The 15681-nt window shown below is 38.6% G+C and overlaps 1 protein-coding gene across 4 annotated transcripts in view; it reads right to left on the bottom strand.

Moving 5' to 3' along the window:
• epha3 (eph receptor A3) overlaps nucleotides 1-15681 on the bottom strand; it is a 134378-nt gene that overhangs the window by 62790 nt on the left and 55907 nt on the right. For all 4 annotated transcript variants that reach the window (XM_058082512.1, XM_058082513.1, XM_058082511.1 and 1 more), the window contains 2 exons: nucleotides 5606-5761; nucleotides 1085-1444 (listed from right to left, as the gene is read on the bottom strand). In XM_058082512.1, coding sequence (XP_057938495.1) covers nucleotides 1085-1444; nucleotides 5606-5761 — 516 coding nt within the window. The remainder of the gene's footprint in view (nucleotides 1-1084; nucleotides 1445-5605; nucleotides 5762-15681) is intronic.

Genomic DNA, 15681 nt, shown 5'->3' with positions numbered 1-15681 from the left:
CGGTAGAAAATGAATTAATTAATTCTGCATCTACTAAGTCTGACACAGACAAGAAAATATTTCCAATGTGTCCAAACAATATTATCACCACAACCGCTGCAGCTGCTGCAAACGCAAATATTAAATCAAAACAGCCCCACCCAAAACAGCAGCTCTGTTGCTGTGCATAGTTGCATCCCATGTGCAGGACACTGGATGAATGAAAGTGTGTAAACAAGTTTCAGATGTAAGACAACGGGTCAATATCATTCATTCATTCATTCATTTTCTACCGCTTTTTCCTCATGAGGGTCGCGGGGGTGCTGGAGCCTATCCTAGCTGTCTTCGGGCGAGAGGCGGGGTACACCCTGGACTGGTCCGCCAGCCAATCACAGGACACATCTAGACAAACAACCATTCACACTCACATTCATACCTATGGACAATTTGGAGTCGCCAATTAACCTAGCATGTTTTTGGAATGTGGGAGGAAACCGGAGTACCCGGAGAAAACCCACGCATGCACGGGGAGAACATGCAAACTCCACACAGAGATGGCCGAGGGTGGAAATATCCTTATATTCCACCTACCAAGTTCCTACCACCTCCCATTGTTTTTAATCCTGAATTGACCTGCTTCCATTAAATTGCTGCAGAATTGCTGTGAGAATCAATAGAAGTCTTGTGCCCATTTTCTCCTAAACCATCTGTAAAATCCCAGATCCTCATCTAGCCACCAGATAAAACATACCAGACACTTCGATTATGAATTCACCAAACATTGTTGGTGTTTTAGCACAGCTTTGGGACAAAAGCCTTTTAGCAGGATAAAACTGAAAAAGTATCCTCATTTGATGGTTTCTTTCTTAACACTAAGTAAAAGTTAGAAAATTCACAGGCTTGGTAGAAATAGTTGTTCATGTTATTCCTTACGTCAGACGCCAAAGTCTACGGTATTTCAGTACACAAAAAACTGAATCTGCATTTTAAGAGGGACAAAGCAACAGAGACAATTTTGGCATGCTTGTGAAATATACGCCTCAGCACATGCTGTGGGAATAGAATATTCTCCGGTTATTATCTACCATCTGCTGTAACATCTTACCGGCTTGATTGGTGGTGATGGTGACAGCGGCATACTGTCTCATCTTGGGCGCCAGCGCCGAGACGCCGTTCTGTGCCTCAATCTCGAACGTATAGTTGGTGTGAGCTAGCAGATCTCCCACGGTCACCGTGGTGTTTTGTAGGCCCGTAGATCTTGGAATAAAACGTACATTGCTTCGGCAGGGTTCACAACGTGGGCTGCCACCATTGCTTCCGTTTGCATCTCCGACACGACATCGTTTGCAGAGGACGGTGAAGGTGATGTCCCTGCGGCCGCCTGTGTCCTCTGGCCAGCTCCAGTCTAGGATAACCGAGGTCTCGTTGATGGAGGAGATAACGTTACGAGGAGCTGAGGGAGGACCTGGTGGTCAGAGAGGAGAAGGACATTTGAATGAGGTGAGAAGAAAAAGGACGTTATTGGAAAGAAGCAAAAGTGGAAAAAGGTGAAGTCATAAGATGCGGAAAAAAGGGGAAAAGTGCAGAGAAAATGACATTTAATGGCAAATGGCAAATCCACTCACGGCCTATTTTATTGCTGCGATGTAAGCCAATACATCAGCTATTCTACTTTTACAAGGCTTAAGATTTTACAGTTTTTGTTGGCAACAACAGAGAAGTAATAACCTTCCTCTAATGTTTATTCCCGGTGTCAAAGTAAATGGTGGTTTGTGAGTGTTAAATAAAAAAAAAAAGTCCTGACTGTTGTTTGTGTGAAGATTTCCCCCCCAAAAAACCTAAATGATGCCGTAAAGTATGGGACTATTACAGTTTTTCTCGATTTTTTACACACAATTTGTGATGCCTGAGACACAATGACCACAACATATAACCAATGCACCAACTCCATGAACCAAGTCTGGTTCAACTACAACTAGATAGGACAGCTGTAGACTCTAGTCAACCTCTACTTAGACTACAACAACTACAACTAGATAGGACAGCTGTCGTCTCTAGTCTACCTCTACTTAGACTACAACTGTCTAGTCTACCTCTATTTAGACTACAACAACTACAACTAGATAGGACAGCTGTCGTCTCTATTCTACCTCTACTTAGACTACAACTGTCTAGTCTACCTCTATTTAGACTACAACAACTACAACTAGATAGGACAGCTGTCGTCTCTAGTCTACCTCTACTTAGACTACAACTGTCTAGTCTACCTCTACTTAGACTACCACAACTACAACTAGATAGGACAGCTGTAGTCTCTAGTCAACCTCTACTTAGACTAGAGGTAGGAGAGGTAGACTAGAGACTACAGCTGCCTTATCTAGTCCTATGTAGTCTCTAGTCAACCTCTACTTAGACTACAGCTGTCCTATCTAGTCCTATCCTGATAGAACTGGACTGTTCGGGTTGATAGAACAGGATAGGACTAGATAGGACAGCTGTAGTCTCTAGTCTACCTATACTTAGACTACCTATACTTAGACTACAACTGTCCTATCTAGTCCTATCCTGATAGAACAGGATGTCCTATCTAGTCCTATCCTGATAGAACAGGATAGGACTAGATAGGACAGTTGTAGTCTAAGTATAGGTAGACTAGAGACTACAGCTGTCCTATCTAGTCCTATCCTGTGTGTCCTATCCTGATAGAACAGGATAGGACTAGATAGGACAGTTGTAGTCTAAGTATAGGTAGACTAGAGACGACAGCTGTCCTATCTAGTCCTATCCTGTTCTATCAACCCGAACAGTCCAGTTGTGATGGATTGAACTCCCTGAGAAGATGAAGGTAGGACAACTGTAGTCTAAGTAGATGTAGACTAGAGACTGTTCGGGTTGATAGAAGAGGATAGGACTAGATAGGACAGCTGTAGTCTAAGTAGAGGTTGACTAGAGACTACATAGGACTAGATAAGGCAGCTGTAGTCTCTAGTCTACCTCTACTTAGACTACAACTGTCCTATCTAGTCCTATTCCTGTTGTGATAGAACGGGTTGATAGAACAGGATAGGACTAGTCTTTTGCTTTGTTATTGATAGTTTTTTTGTTTATTATTATTATTATTTCTTTAACTAAAGCTGTATACATTTAGATGCAGACCACTTTATGTGGAACTTTGTGTTGGCTGTGATGAACACTTTGTACATTGTTTTTCTGTGAAAAAAAAAGTTTGTGTTCTGAGTCAAAAAAAAACAAAAAAAAAACAAAAAAACAATTCTAAAATATTTTGCAAGAAGTGTCACACTGAACACAAAAAGGCCCGAGTCATGATGAATATTATGTAATCACAGTGTTTTACACTAACTGGTTCATATAAATGTGTGTTCATATAGCGGCTTGTGTGCGTCATTTGGAGACAAAACACCATTTTGAGAAGAATTAAGACTGTTTTGGATGTAAAGTTTCATTTTGCAGGAGAATTTTCAGAAATGTGTGAGTGATTTTTTAATTTGTGTGTAGAGTTCTGAGAATATGAGGCATCCTTTCAGAAAATGTGTTTAAACAATCGAGAAAAACTGTAAGACCAGAAAAGTAACTAATAAATTAGTTAAGTTGGTGGATCCCAAACTTTTCTTTCTGGGTCTGACTTTTTTTGGCTATGAAACTTTACACCCTTCTTTCTTTCCCCAATAATATCTCTGTGGTCACACAAAATGTGATGATGCATGTCATATTTATCATTTTCTTGTTGATTCTGTGACTTTAGTTTTGACACGGACATTTTTCATATTTCCTGGCCAACACTAAAGGACCACAAACCACACCTTCAACTGTTGAAATCCTTAATGACATTCCACATGGTTGCAAAATTTATCTTTTCTGTATCACTCTGTGTGTCCCAAAAAGAGATGAGTCCTGTCCAGCTGACCAGATGGTGTTTAGGTAATAACAGCCTGTCATGACTCTTCTTCTAATTAGGATTCTGTCCATTACCGACGGCCTCCATTTACATCTTCTACTCTTCTCTTGGTGAAACATGATGAATGACTTTCTCCCTTCACACTTTGGTAATAAATTAATACGTAATCAGACATGAGGGAATGGTCTGATTTATAGTTTCACGTGGAATGGATTTTGGACGGCTCACAAGACGAATCTGCAATCAATTTGCATCAGAGGAACACAAACAGAATCATGTCAGGAGCAGAAAGGTTGAATAAGCAATCGTAGTGTTAGTGATCTGTGAATTCATGACTTAATTTGTGTACTGCCGTTAATTGATTTTAATATTCATTCATTATTTTCTACCGCTTTTTCCTCACGAGGGTCGCGGGGGTGCTGGAGCCTATCCCAGCCGTCTTTGGGCGAGAGGCGGGGTACACCCTGGACTGGTCGCCAGGCAATCACAGGGCACATATAGACAAACAACCATTCACACTCACATTCATACCTATGGACAATTTGGAGTCACCAATTAACCTAGCATGTTTTTGGAATGTGGGAGGAAACCGGAGTACCCGGAAAAACATGCAAACTCCACACAGAGATGCCCGAGGGTGGAATTGAACCCTGGTCTCCTAGCTGTGAGGTCTGCGCGCTAACCACTAGACCACCGTGCCACCCTGATTTTAATATGTTATGATAAATTATTGTTAAATTTGAATTCACACATTGAATGGTCAGAAGCTGCCAAGCTGTCAAGCCAAGATCCAAGATCCAGGATATGATAAAAATGTTTAAAAATCCTATTCCGAGATCCTGAGAAAGTTTTGAGACATCCTGAGAAAGTCTTCAAAGACTGATAGGTCATCTTCTCATCTTATATTTTGCTATCGACGTCAGCAGCAGCTGACCTGGAAACACCAGAACTCAATAAATATTTCAAAAATTCTGGATCCCTCAAAATGTTTCTCAGAATATCTCAAAATTTTGTTCAGATTTTGCAAACGTTTCTCTTTATCTCACAATAGTTTCTTATTTATCTTGCAGTAGCTTCACTCAAAAAGGTTTATCCGGATCTCATAATAGTTATGAGAATCTTGCAAAAGTTTAACATCATCTCGCAAATATTTCCGCAAAATCCCTCAACTATTTATCCAGATTTTGCATATGTTTCTTCAGATTTTGCAATAGGATACCTGGATCTCGCAAAGGTTTTAAAAGATCTCTCAAAATATTCTGCTGATCTCAGAGTACATCAATAATTTTTACGTACGTACGTTGGCTCTGTGACACAAAAGCATTGAAATGCAACAAAATATTGTGCCATGCACAAAAAATGTGCATGTTGGCAGGTCTGAAATCGCATATAGTTTTACCAAGTCAATATGTATTTATAGTCTAATGTGTCTTTGTTTTCCAAAGTTTAATCCCATGCAATATAATTCAGAGTAAAATACAGCTGGAAACATTTAGAGCATCATGGAACACTAAACCTCATTGACAGTCAAACTAATGGTGGGGATTATCAGCTCCTCAGGGCAGGGTGCAGACAGGTTTTATTGTATGTTTTATTACAAACTGAAATATCCTCCCACACGACATTGCACGTTTTCTCTTGCGAGACATCAAACAGAGGCAGCAATAATGAGATGATATCAAAATGATGTGCAAAAACATGCACACTTACGAGTACAGGCCATGGAAGCCGGGTCTCCTTCAGCGCGGAAGTAGTTCTTCTCGCATCCACAATGCAGTGATCCTTCATGATGAGCGTAGCTATGAGGCGGACACTTGGAACACTCCACATTTCCCAGCGTAGATTTGTAGAAGCCAGCCCTGCACACTGGGGAACGAGACGAAACAGAGATATTCAGTGTCATGCTGAAACTGCACATCAGTAACCACCTAAGAGACACATTCTCCTCCACAGCAGTGGAAGCCATGGACGATTTGTGGTATTCAATACACACACACACACACACATACGATCATGCACATTCAGGCTCATCTGTTTAGACCACCTGATAATGTAATACGAACCCGTTAACTCCTTGTGAGGAATCAAACAATAATTCTCTGAACTGTCTCAGTTTATGATTGCTTTGTTGTTCAGAAGAGCAAAACTGCATGAATATATGCCAACATTGCCCACTCAGATTAATTCCCATGAATACTATATATCAGGGGTCTCAAACATGCGGCCCGCGGGCCACACTTATACACATATGAAAGTTTAATGTTAGTGTGGCCCGCGCAAGTTTGATATGGATGCTGTATGGTATCATGTACCCAGAAAAAAATATTATGTTTGATTAATGTAATAGTTATCCTCCCTATCCGTGTGGAAGTGGTAGGTTTTTGGCTATTTAAGTTTAAAGGAAATAACTTGAAGGCTACCGTTTAGGTCGCTAGCTCTCTAGTTTGCGAGTTAGCATGTGTCTCAAGACCCTGCAGTTGCGCAATATGTTGTAAATAAAAAGAGTATAAATGTGACTATAGTCGTGTTTTGTCATGTCTACAGGGCTCTAATAATGCTTTGTTCATTTTAATCTCCAAAAAATAATTTGTCTACCCACCAACTATATGTGGTTTCTTAATTTTTTATTATTTGCCGTTTTATTATTATTATATTTATTTATTACTGATTGATTGATTTTCTTTATTCTCTAAATATGTTTTTAACATTATTAGAACATTCGAATCATGATATAACACCCCTACAGTTAACTTTACACCCGTATTACCAAATATAGTATATAATAATAAGATAAAATAATACATTTAAGACATGAATAAAAGTCCTGCTTGTGTGTCAGGGGAACTGAGTGACATCAAGTCAGTGAAAATACCAAATTTGGGCAAAAACGAAGTGAAATATGCATATTTTATGACTAATATTGGGTGATATTCAACCATGAAACTGCATGGTTTATTACTTAAGATTTTTTTGAAAAGCCATGATGGAATGAAGCCACAAAGTGGCGAGGGATTACTGTATTATTTATTCCCTTATGTACATGATTTTTTACTTATTGTGGTAAGAGTATATACGTTTTTTTGTATCCATTTGTAATTTGTTAACAATATCAACACATTATCTTACATGGGAAAGGTAAAAATGGGCATCATAATTTCTTCTGCAGGCTATGTGAGATGGAGGGGGGGCCAAATATATATATATATATACATATATATATACATATATATATATATATATATATATATATATATATATACGTATATATATATATATATATATATATATATATACGTATATATATATATATATACGTATATATATATATATATATATACGTATATATATACGTATATATATATATATATATATATATATATATATATATATATATATATATATATATATATATATATATATATATATATATATACGTATATATATATATATATATACGTATATATCTAAAGAAAGGCTTCAGGTTGTACAAGTACAAGAAAACAAGACGTCAAAAATAACTACTGTACTGCATTGTGTCAAATCAGTGATTCAACCTGACACTCTTGCATATGTACAGTACAGGAAAAAAAAACATGTTTTGCAGCAACGACAGAATAGTTGGAGAATATGTTAGCACAGCAGAAAAGGACTAAGAGGACAACACTTTCCTGCAAATACAAAGACACTGATACTACTACCTTATCCATCACTGACATGGCCTCAGCACAGTCCCCATACAAGTAAATACTACACCCAGTCTAGTATATCTGCACAATGACAGTATAAACATCCAAATGTGATCCTACTGGTGGAATGACAACCACAGTTCTTGCTGACACACCCAGAAAACAGACCACCGTTCCATGATGATAAGGCAGGAAATTAGACATGACAGCAACAACCCTGACCAATCAAAGAAAGAAGAAACAGGATAATCGCTGGGTCAGCAGAAATCCACGAGCATCACCAACCACAACATCGACAAGTACAGTGAATTAATCGCTTCAAGGTGGGAACCTCAAGGTGCAATCGGACTAGAGATGTCCTACCTAGTTGTTTGGCATGAACTGATGAAGCCTGGAATATCGTCTAAGACAGGGGTCTCAAACACGCAGCCCGCGGGCCAAATGCAGCCCGCAGGACACTAGTTTGAGGCCCCTGCCTTGATATGAAAGTTTAATGTTAGTGCGGCCCACGCAAGTTTGATATGGATGCTGTATGGTATCATGTACCCAGAAAAAATTATTACGTTTGATTAATGTTCATGTTAAAGGTTAAATAACTGTTAATAGTTATCCTCCCTATCCGTGTGGAAGTGGTAAGTTTTTGACTATTTAAGTTAAAAGGAAATAACTTGAAGGCTACCGTTTAGGTCGCTAGCTCTCTAGTTTGCGAGTTAGCATGTGTCTCCAGACCCTGCAGTTGCGCAATATGTTGTAAATAAAAAGAGTATAAATGTGGCTATAGTCGTGTTTTGTCATGTCTACAGGGCTCTAATAATGCTTTGTTTATTTTAATCTGAAAAAAATAATTTGTCTACACACCAACTATATGTGGTTTCTTAAGTTTTTATTATTTGCCGTTTTATTATTATTAATATATTTATTTATTTATTACTGATTGATTGATTTTCTTTATTCTTGATTTGTTTATTTATTTTTCATCTTAGTTTGTGTAGAAAAATAAAAATTAACATATTTGAGAACAGTGGAATGTTTTATCAGAGCTTTTATTGTAGAAAATCGGAACCAAAGCAAAGTTTATTCATTTTTCTGTTTTTAATAAATGCGTTGTTTTTTTTGTTTTTTGTTTTTTTTTTGGAAAACCTGATGCGGCCCACTCTCACCCAGACCCTAGCTCCAGTGGCCCCAAGTAAATTGAGTTTGAGACCCCTGGTCTAAGACAACCTGAACCTTGTAGGTGTGATTGATTAAATTCCTTGAGAATACAACGTGGGAAAAACAAAACAGAAAAACACAAAAAAACAAAAATTAGCACATAGGCCAGACATCTCTGTGCGGAGTTTGCATGTTCTTCCCGTGCATGCGTCGGTTTTCTCTGGGTACTCCGGTTTCCTCCCACATTCCAAAAACATGCTAGGTTAATTGGCCACTCCAAATTGTCCATAGGTATGAATGTGAGTGTGAATGGTTGTTTTTCTATATGTGTCCTGTGATTGGCTGGCCACCAGCCCCGAAGAGAGCTGGATAACCTCCAGCATACCCGCAACCCTTGTGAGGATAAGCGGCATAGAAAATGGATGGATTAAAAAAAATCAACTTCCTGTCATGAAAAACAAGCAGCTTCATCTCCACTGTATGAAGTGACTACATATATGGCGTTACCCAGCAGAATTATATATCACAGTGAAGTTTTCATAACATTTTTAACGCGAGAATGAATATCTCCTGCTTCACTTGTGAAGTTTTCATATGACAGTAGTGATATGTTGTGTTTTCTTTAACCACAACTGTAGAAATATTTTCCTAACAGCTGGAATAGGATAATAAAAATCCTGTTTTTTAGTGGGGTCTGCCAGGAAAGAAAAGAGGGTTGATGGCAAAATCAGATTCCGCTCAAAGGAGCTAACTCCTCACTTCAAAATGTGTTCCGCTGACATACACCAGCAGTGTATTGCAGGGGTGTACTCAGAAAGTGTGATAGCATATGTGCACCAAGATAGAAACGCGGCACCTCTTCAGCTGACAGAAGCCCTTTTGCACAGCCTGTTCATGGCGGTTATGCTGTGCAATTATTCTAGCTCTAAATGGAGTGTACAAAGTTTGAACGAGGGAGGGCACAGGTGCCCCACTGTTATGCCGACCACTGAAATAGACACAAGACTACGAGTGAGTATGAGTGGACAAACAGATTATTTATGCACCGGCATGGTCGTCATATTTGATAAAAGTCAACATTCACTCATTCATTCATTTTCTACCGCTTATCCTCACGAGGGTCGCGGGGGGTGCTGGAGCCTATCCCAGCTGTCTTGGGGCAAGAGGCGGGGTACACCCTGGACTGGACGCCAGCCAATCACAGGGCACATATAGACAAACAACCATTCACACTCACATTCATACCTATGGACAATTTGGAGTGGCCAATTAACCTAGCATGTTTTTGGAATGTGGGAGGAAACCGGAGTACCCGGAGAAAACCCACGCATGCACGGGGAGAACATGCAAACTCCACACAGAGATGGCCGAGGGTGGAATTGAACCCTGGTCTCCTAGCTGTGAGGTCTGTGCGCTAACCACTAGACCGCCGTGCAGCCAAATGTCAACATAATTCTTCAATTTATTGTTTAGTTTGTCATGCTGAGTCTGCTGTTTTATTTAACCTTATTGATGTATATTGAAGTCATCTAATTTACTATATATTTACCATTGAGAAATTAGTTTTTCTTCTTTCAGACCTATATTTATTTATGACAGATTATTTTTCTTTCTCTTTCGGCTTTTCCCTTCAGGGTGGCCACAGCAAATCAACCACCTTCATCCAACCCTGTCTTGATCCTATCCATCCTGGTCACTCCCATTGTGAACCTCAGCAACCGCATCTCTGCTACAATTTATGGCAAATACGGCTTAATTTTATTCATCACATTGATGCTTAGCTGCATATCAGAGCTTCTTAATGGTAGTTTAATGGGATTTCTAGTAAAAAAAATCTCAAATGTTTGTTGTCGTGTGTTAAAAAAAACACACACACACACACACGCAATAACACATGAATCATCAAATCAATACCAGCACCGGTAACAGCATGTCTTTCACAGTGAAATGCATGAAACGACTCAGAACCTCGTGAGGGTATATCACAGTGTCTCACCCGTCTCGACAAATTGCCGCCTGAAATACAATCCCGTCATTCACTTGTGAAGCGCATCACAATCGCTCAAACAAAGACACACACACACACACACACACACACACACACACACACACAAAGACAACTGCAGCTGCCACATGATATGTTGGTTGTGTGAATAACTAAGGTTACAATTTTCTCAATCAATAGCCCAGGTCATGGGACACCCTCATTAATAATTAACATGTCTTCTGCATGGCCGGGTGGTCAAATGTAGGCCCCCAATTGAAATGAACCACTCAACATAACTGAAATGCATTTTAACAAAGTGTGATGATAATTTAATATACACACTAGTGATACAGGATTAGTGATTTACATGGTGCAAACAGCTCCAAATATGACAACTAATAAGCAACTTAAATGTATATTCAACTTAAAAAGATGACGCAGAAGCAAAATATACCTTCAGGGACCCCGTATCTCCATCTCAACCAGAGACAAGTCTGACTCACGGTATAAACTTCTTGCTACGCCAATTCTCAGAGGACAAACGGAACGCAAATGCATCCTTGCTGTCAAGACAAAATCTGCTTCTGGCATCCGAAAGAGATAAGAGACGAGACAAGTGCTTTGAGAATAATGAGAGGTACAATCGAATAAAACTTGCCTGCAAGGAGACAAATCAAAACAACCATCTCAAGAAAATCCCTGACTTTTCATGCTAAAATGTTAGTTCATTTAGGAAATCACAAATGCAAAGTGGAGGGGTGATGTCCTCCTAGGAGAGGCAGAGACAATGAAGGCTATTTTAATCAAGCGTTTTGGAGACAGGAAGCCTCTGGCCTCCAGCAGATAAACAACACAAAAATCTCTAATAATACTAATATTTGTAAAGTCAAATGGAACCACGAGACATTTTATAAACCATATTTTCCTAGCAAACCAATTTGAAGACTCATCCAGCCATCAATTACTTATACGGGTTATCCTCACCAGGGTCACGGATATGTGCTGGAGCCCAGCCCAGCCCAAATGTGGCCCGCAGGACACTAGTTTGAGGCCCCCCGCCTTGATATGAAAGTTTAATGTTAGTGCGGTTTGATATGAATACTGTATGGTATCATGTGCCCAGAAAAAATTATTACGTTTGATTAATGTTCATGTTAAAGGTTAAATAACTGCTAATAGTTATCCTCCCTATCTGTGTGGAAGTGGTAAGTTTTTGGCTATTTAAGTTTAAAGGAAATAACTTGAAGGCTACCGTTTAGGTCGCTAGCTCTCTAGTTTGCGAGTTAGCATGTGTCTCAAGACCCTGCAGTTGCGCAATATGTTGTAAATAAAAAGAGTATAAATGTGACTATAGTCGTGTTTTGTCATGTCTACAGGGCTCTAATAATGCTTTGTTAATTTTAATCTGAAAAAAATAATTTGTCTACCCACCAACTATATGTGGTTTCTTGAATTTTTATTATTAGCCGTTTTATTATTATTATATTTATTTATTACTGATTGATTGATTTTCTTTCTTCTTGATTTGTTTATTTTTTTTTCATCTTATTTTGTGCAGAAAAATAAAAATTAAGATATTTGAGAACAATGGAATGTTTTATCAGAGGTTTTATTGTAGAAAATCGAAACCAAAGCAAAGTTTATTCATTTTTCTGTTTTTTTTTGTTTTTGTTTTGGAAAACCTGATGCGGCCCAGTCTCGCCCAGACCCTAGCTCCAGTGGCCCCCAAGTAAAGTGAGTTTGAGACCCCTGCTATGGACAATTTGGAGTCGCCAATGAACTTGGCATGTTTTTGGAATGTGGGAGGAAACCGGAGTACCCGGAGAAAACCCACGCATGCACGGAGAGAACATGCAAATTCCACACAGAAATACCAAGCAAAGAATCGAACCCAGGTCTTCCCGATCGCCTGACTGTGTGGCCAACATGCTAGCCACCATGTGTGGCCACCGTGCGGCCTGAATGAGAGTGATATAATATATAATAATATAAGCAATACTGTCACAAATTCTGCACTAAATAATTGAGAACTTGCTTAAGGAATTTATCCATTCAGTTAATTTTAGTGTGCCTTGAAAACTAATTGGGCAACCTTACCTCAGTGGTTATTGATTATAGGGATTAAACTGAACAAGTGACTTCGCTCCTAGTTCATGTCTCGGTGACCTCTGACATCAGTCTTTACTTATAAATCGATTGGTGTCACAATGGGAATGTGGGAATGTTCCTGTGCCCTTGACCTGACGCCCTAAACTGAAGCTTCATTCTAAGTCGTCATTGCTCCTGGTAATCATTCCTCAAACATTCAGTCTGGCAACAAACAGCAGTGGAGAAACGCGGCAACCCGACTATTGATTTCCTGTTTGCATACCACCTCGCGGTCATTTGTCATTCTGTCAGAAAAAAAAGGAAAGTATAATGGCCTAACTTCCTCTTGCCACTGATCATCTGTAGTTCTTTGTTTGCATGCACCTCTGCTTATTTTTGTTTTCAAAGTTAGCAGTAGGAATGGAACATGTTTGTGAAGAAAGAAAAAAAAAAACACATGATAATAGTGGGTTTGTGTGATAAATTCACATTAATATACTCTAATTCCTATTCCAATGCAGCCTATTTCCAGTTGATAAAATGCAAATTGTTGATGCTCATTTTTGTTTTCGAAGTTAGCAGTAAGAATGGAACATGTTTGTGAAGAAAGAAAAAAAAAACACATGATAATAGTGGGTTTGTGTGATAAATTCACATTAATGTACCCTAATTCCTATTCCAATGCAGCCTATTTCCAGTTGATAAAATGCAAATTGTTGATGCTCATTTTTGTTTTCGAAGTTAGCAGTAAGAATGGAACATGTTTGTGAAGAAAGAAAAAAAAGATCACATGATAATAGTGGGTTTGTGTGATAAATTCACATTAATGTACCCTAATTCCTATTCCAATGCAGCCTATTTCCAGTTGATAAAATGCAAATTGTTGACAGATATTATTCCATCCAAGCAAGGCAGCTCTGCCAAATTGCATTCAACTAAAGCAAATACTGGCCTCATATACTGGTCTATGTGTAATAATTATAACAGGAGGTCAGTCTGAAGTGGCCTTCTCTTTGTTGTCGGTCTTTGAAATGTAAATGACTACTATAATCAACACATGCGATGATTTAAAGGCTTTTGTGAGCTGAGCCGTTTCACCCTGCCGTGACATTAACAAAAGACATTTTGGATAGAAAACTTTTTCAAAGACACAACTTTTGTTGTTACCAGAAAGTGACTTAGTGCAATAGAATCTACCAGAAGTGAACGTGAACATCATGAAAAGATCAGCGAGCGAAGAAACGTCGTAACTATCATTAAGGATATACGTTCGTCAGTATAGTAATCTCTACCCAGATGTTGTAAGGATGACAGAAAGGTGGTCGATGAACAATTTCTTTGGCCTCAAACACACCACAACAACATTAGCAAACTCAACTGTCTTTTCTGCACAACTCATCCTGTCATGTTCACGGCCTGAAACAGTCGGAAATGACAAAACTCTTTAACACGACACACAACTGCAATGTTGCTACAGTATACTTGAACATGTTAACTCATTCACTACAAAAGACGTATTTTCACATCTTGCACGTTTTTTTGGAACGAGAGGCACAAAGAAGTGATGATGCAACTCCACAATAGAACACATCATGATGGTGCAGTTTTAAGCAGAAAAAAACAGTCACAAAGTGGCAGAAGTGTATTTTTTAAGAGCTCAGCAGCTCTGCAGCAACCAGGAAGTGAAAAGGCATCTTGTTGTGTTGCACACATTGAATGGAATTTTTAACATGCAAACGCATGAACACACAAGATTCAGAAATTGTAAATAGTTCACAGTGTTATATTTGTAAATAAATGGTTATTTTTGTGTAAAAGAACAATTTTTGTGTTGTTTATGTTGTGGTATCATTTTAGCTAAATATACGTATATGGATAAATATATATGGCTTTATGTCAAAGTGAAAGTTAAGCATGTGTGTGGAAAAGTTCTTGTTGACAACTGATATTTTAATAATAATAATAATAATACATTTTATTTGTATAGCGCTTTTCAAAATACTCAAAGACACTTTAAAGAAAATGGAGTTGAATAAAAGCAAGTAAACAGAGTAAAATATATGTTAAAATACAACATTCATTCGTTTATACACAGTTAAAACATGAGTAAAAGTGGCATAAAAAAAGTTAGACATTAAAAACAGATTTAAAGAGGTGGATTTTTAGTTGTTTTTGCTGAAAATGTTAATCCGCTGATTACTAAAGAATGGTAAAAGGTAAAAACAAACATTTTTCTGATAAAAGTTGAGAGTCTAATCTTTGTTTTGGACTATACAATGTCTGTATAGCACTAGAAAACAATATTCTGTGAGAAATCAGTTAAAATCATGAAAAATAGCCATTACTGAGAGGGACGGCTTTTGAAAAATGTCTAAGATTAAATGAGTTAAAGGATCTGCTCCTATGAGAGCGACAGCGATAACTAAAAAAAAAAACAATATCAACACTTTTCCTGCAGCTTCTCCTGCCTCTTCTCCTTCATCCTCCCAATAAGCCAAAGAGACAAAAGGTATTTACAGTAAACCGTGTTTGTAGGCGTGTGTGTGTGTGTAAAGCTACTGTTGTTTGAAGGACAATAAAGTGGGCCAAAACAAGGGGGGGCAAGTCCTATAAACCACACACATACAGGGAGGCACGGATCAACTCCCTGTTGTATCCATCAAGGATGCAATAACCGTTTCCTACGCACTCCACACTCCAGAGATTAGCCGGGTCAGTGAGGAAATCCAGGACAACCAGCACACAAGAGTAAGTCAGCGCAGCAAACCCCCCCACACACACACACATGCACACACAATTGTGTGTCAGCGTGGGTATTCCTGTATTGTGCAGTGTTTGAAGATAACTCTGACCCTTTAATGCCCTCACACTTG

The sequence above is a fragment of the Doryrhamphus excisus genome, chromosome 9 (genome assembly GCF_030265055.1).
Source record: "Doryrhamphus excisus isolate RoL2022-K1 chromosome 9, RoL_Dexc_1.0, whole genome shotgun sequence".
NCBI lineage: Eukaryota > Metazoa > Chordata > Actinopteri > Syngnathiformes > Syngnathidae > Doryrhamphus > Doryrhamphus excisus.
The sequence above is the reverse complement of the archived record's forward strand: the minus strand, read 5'-3'. Positions and strand labels throughout refer to the sequence as shown.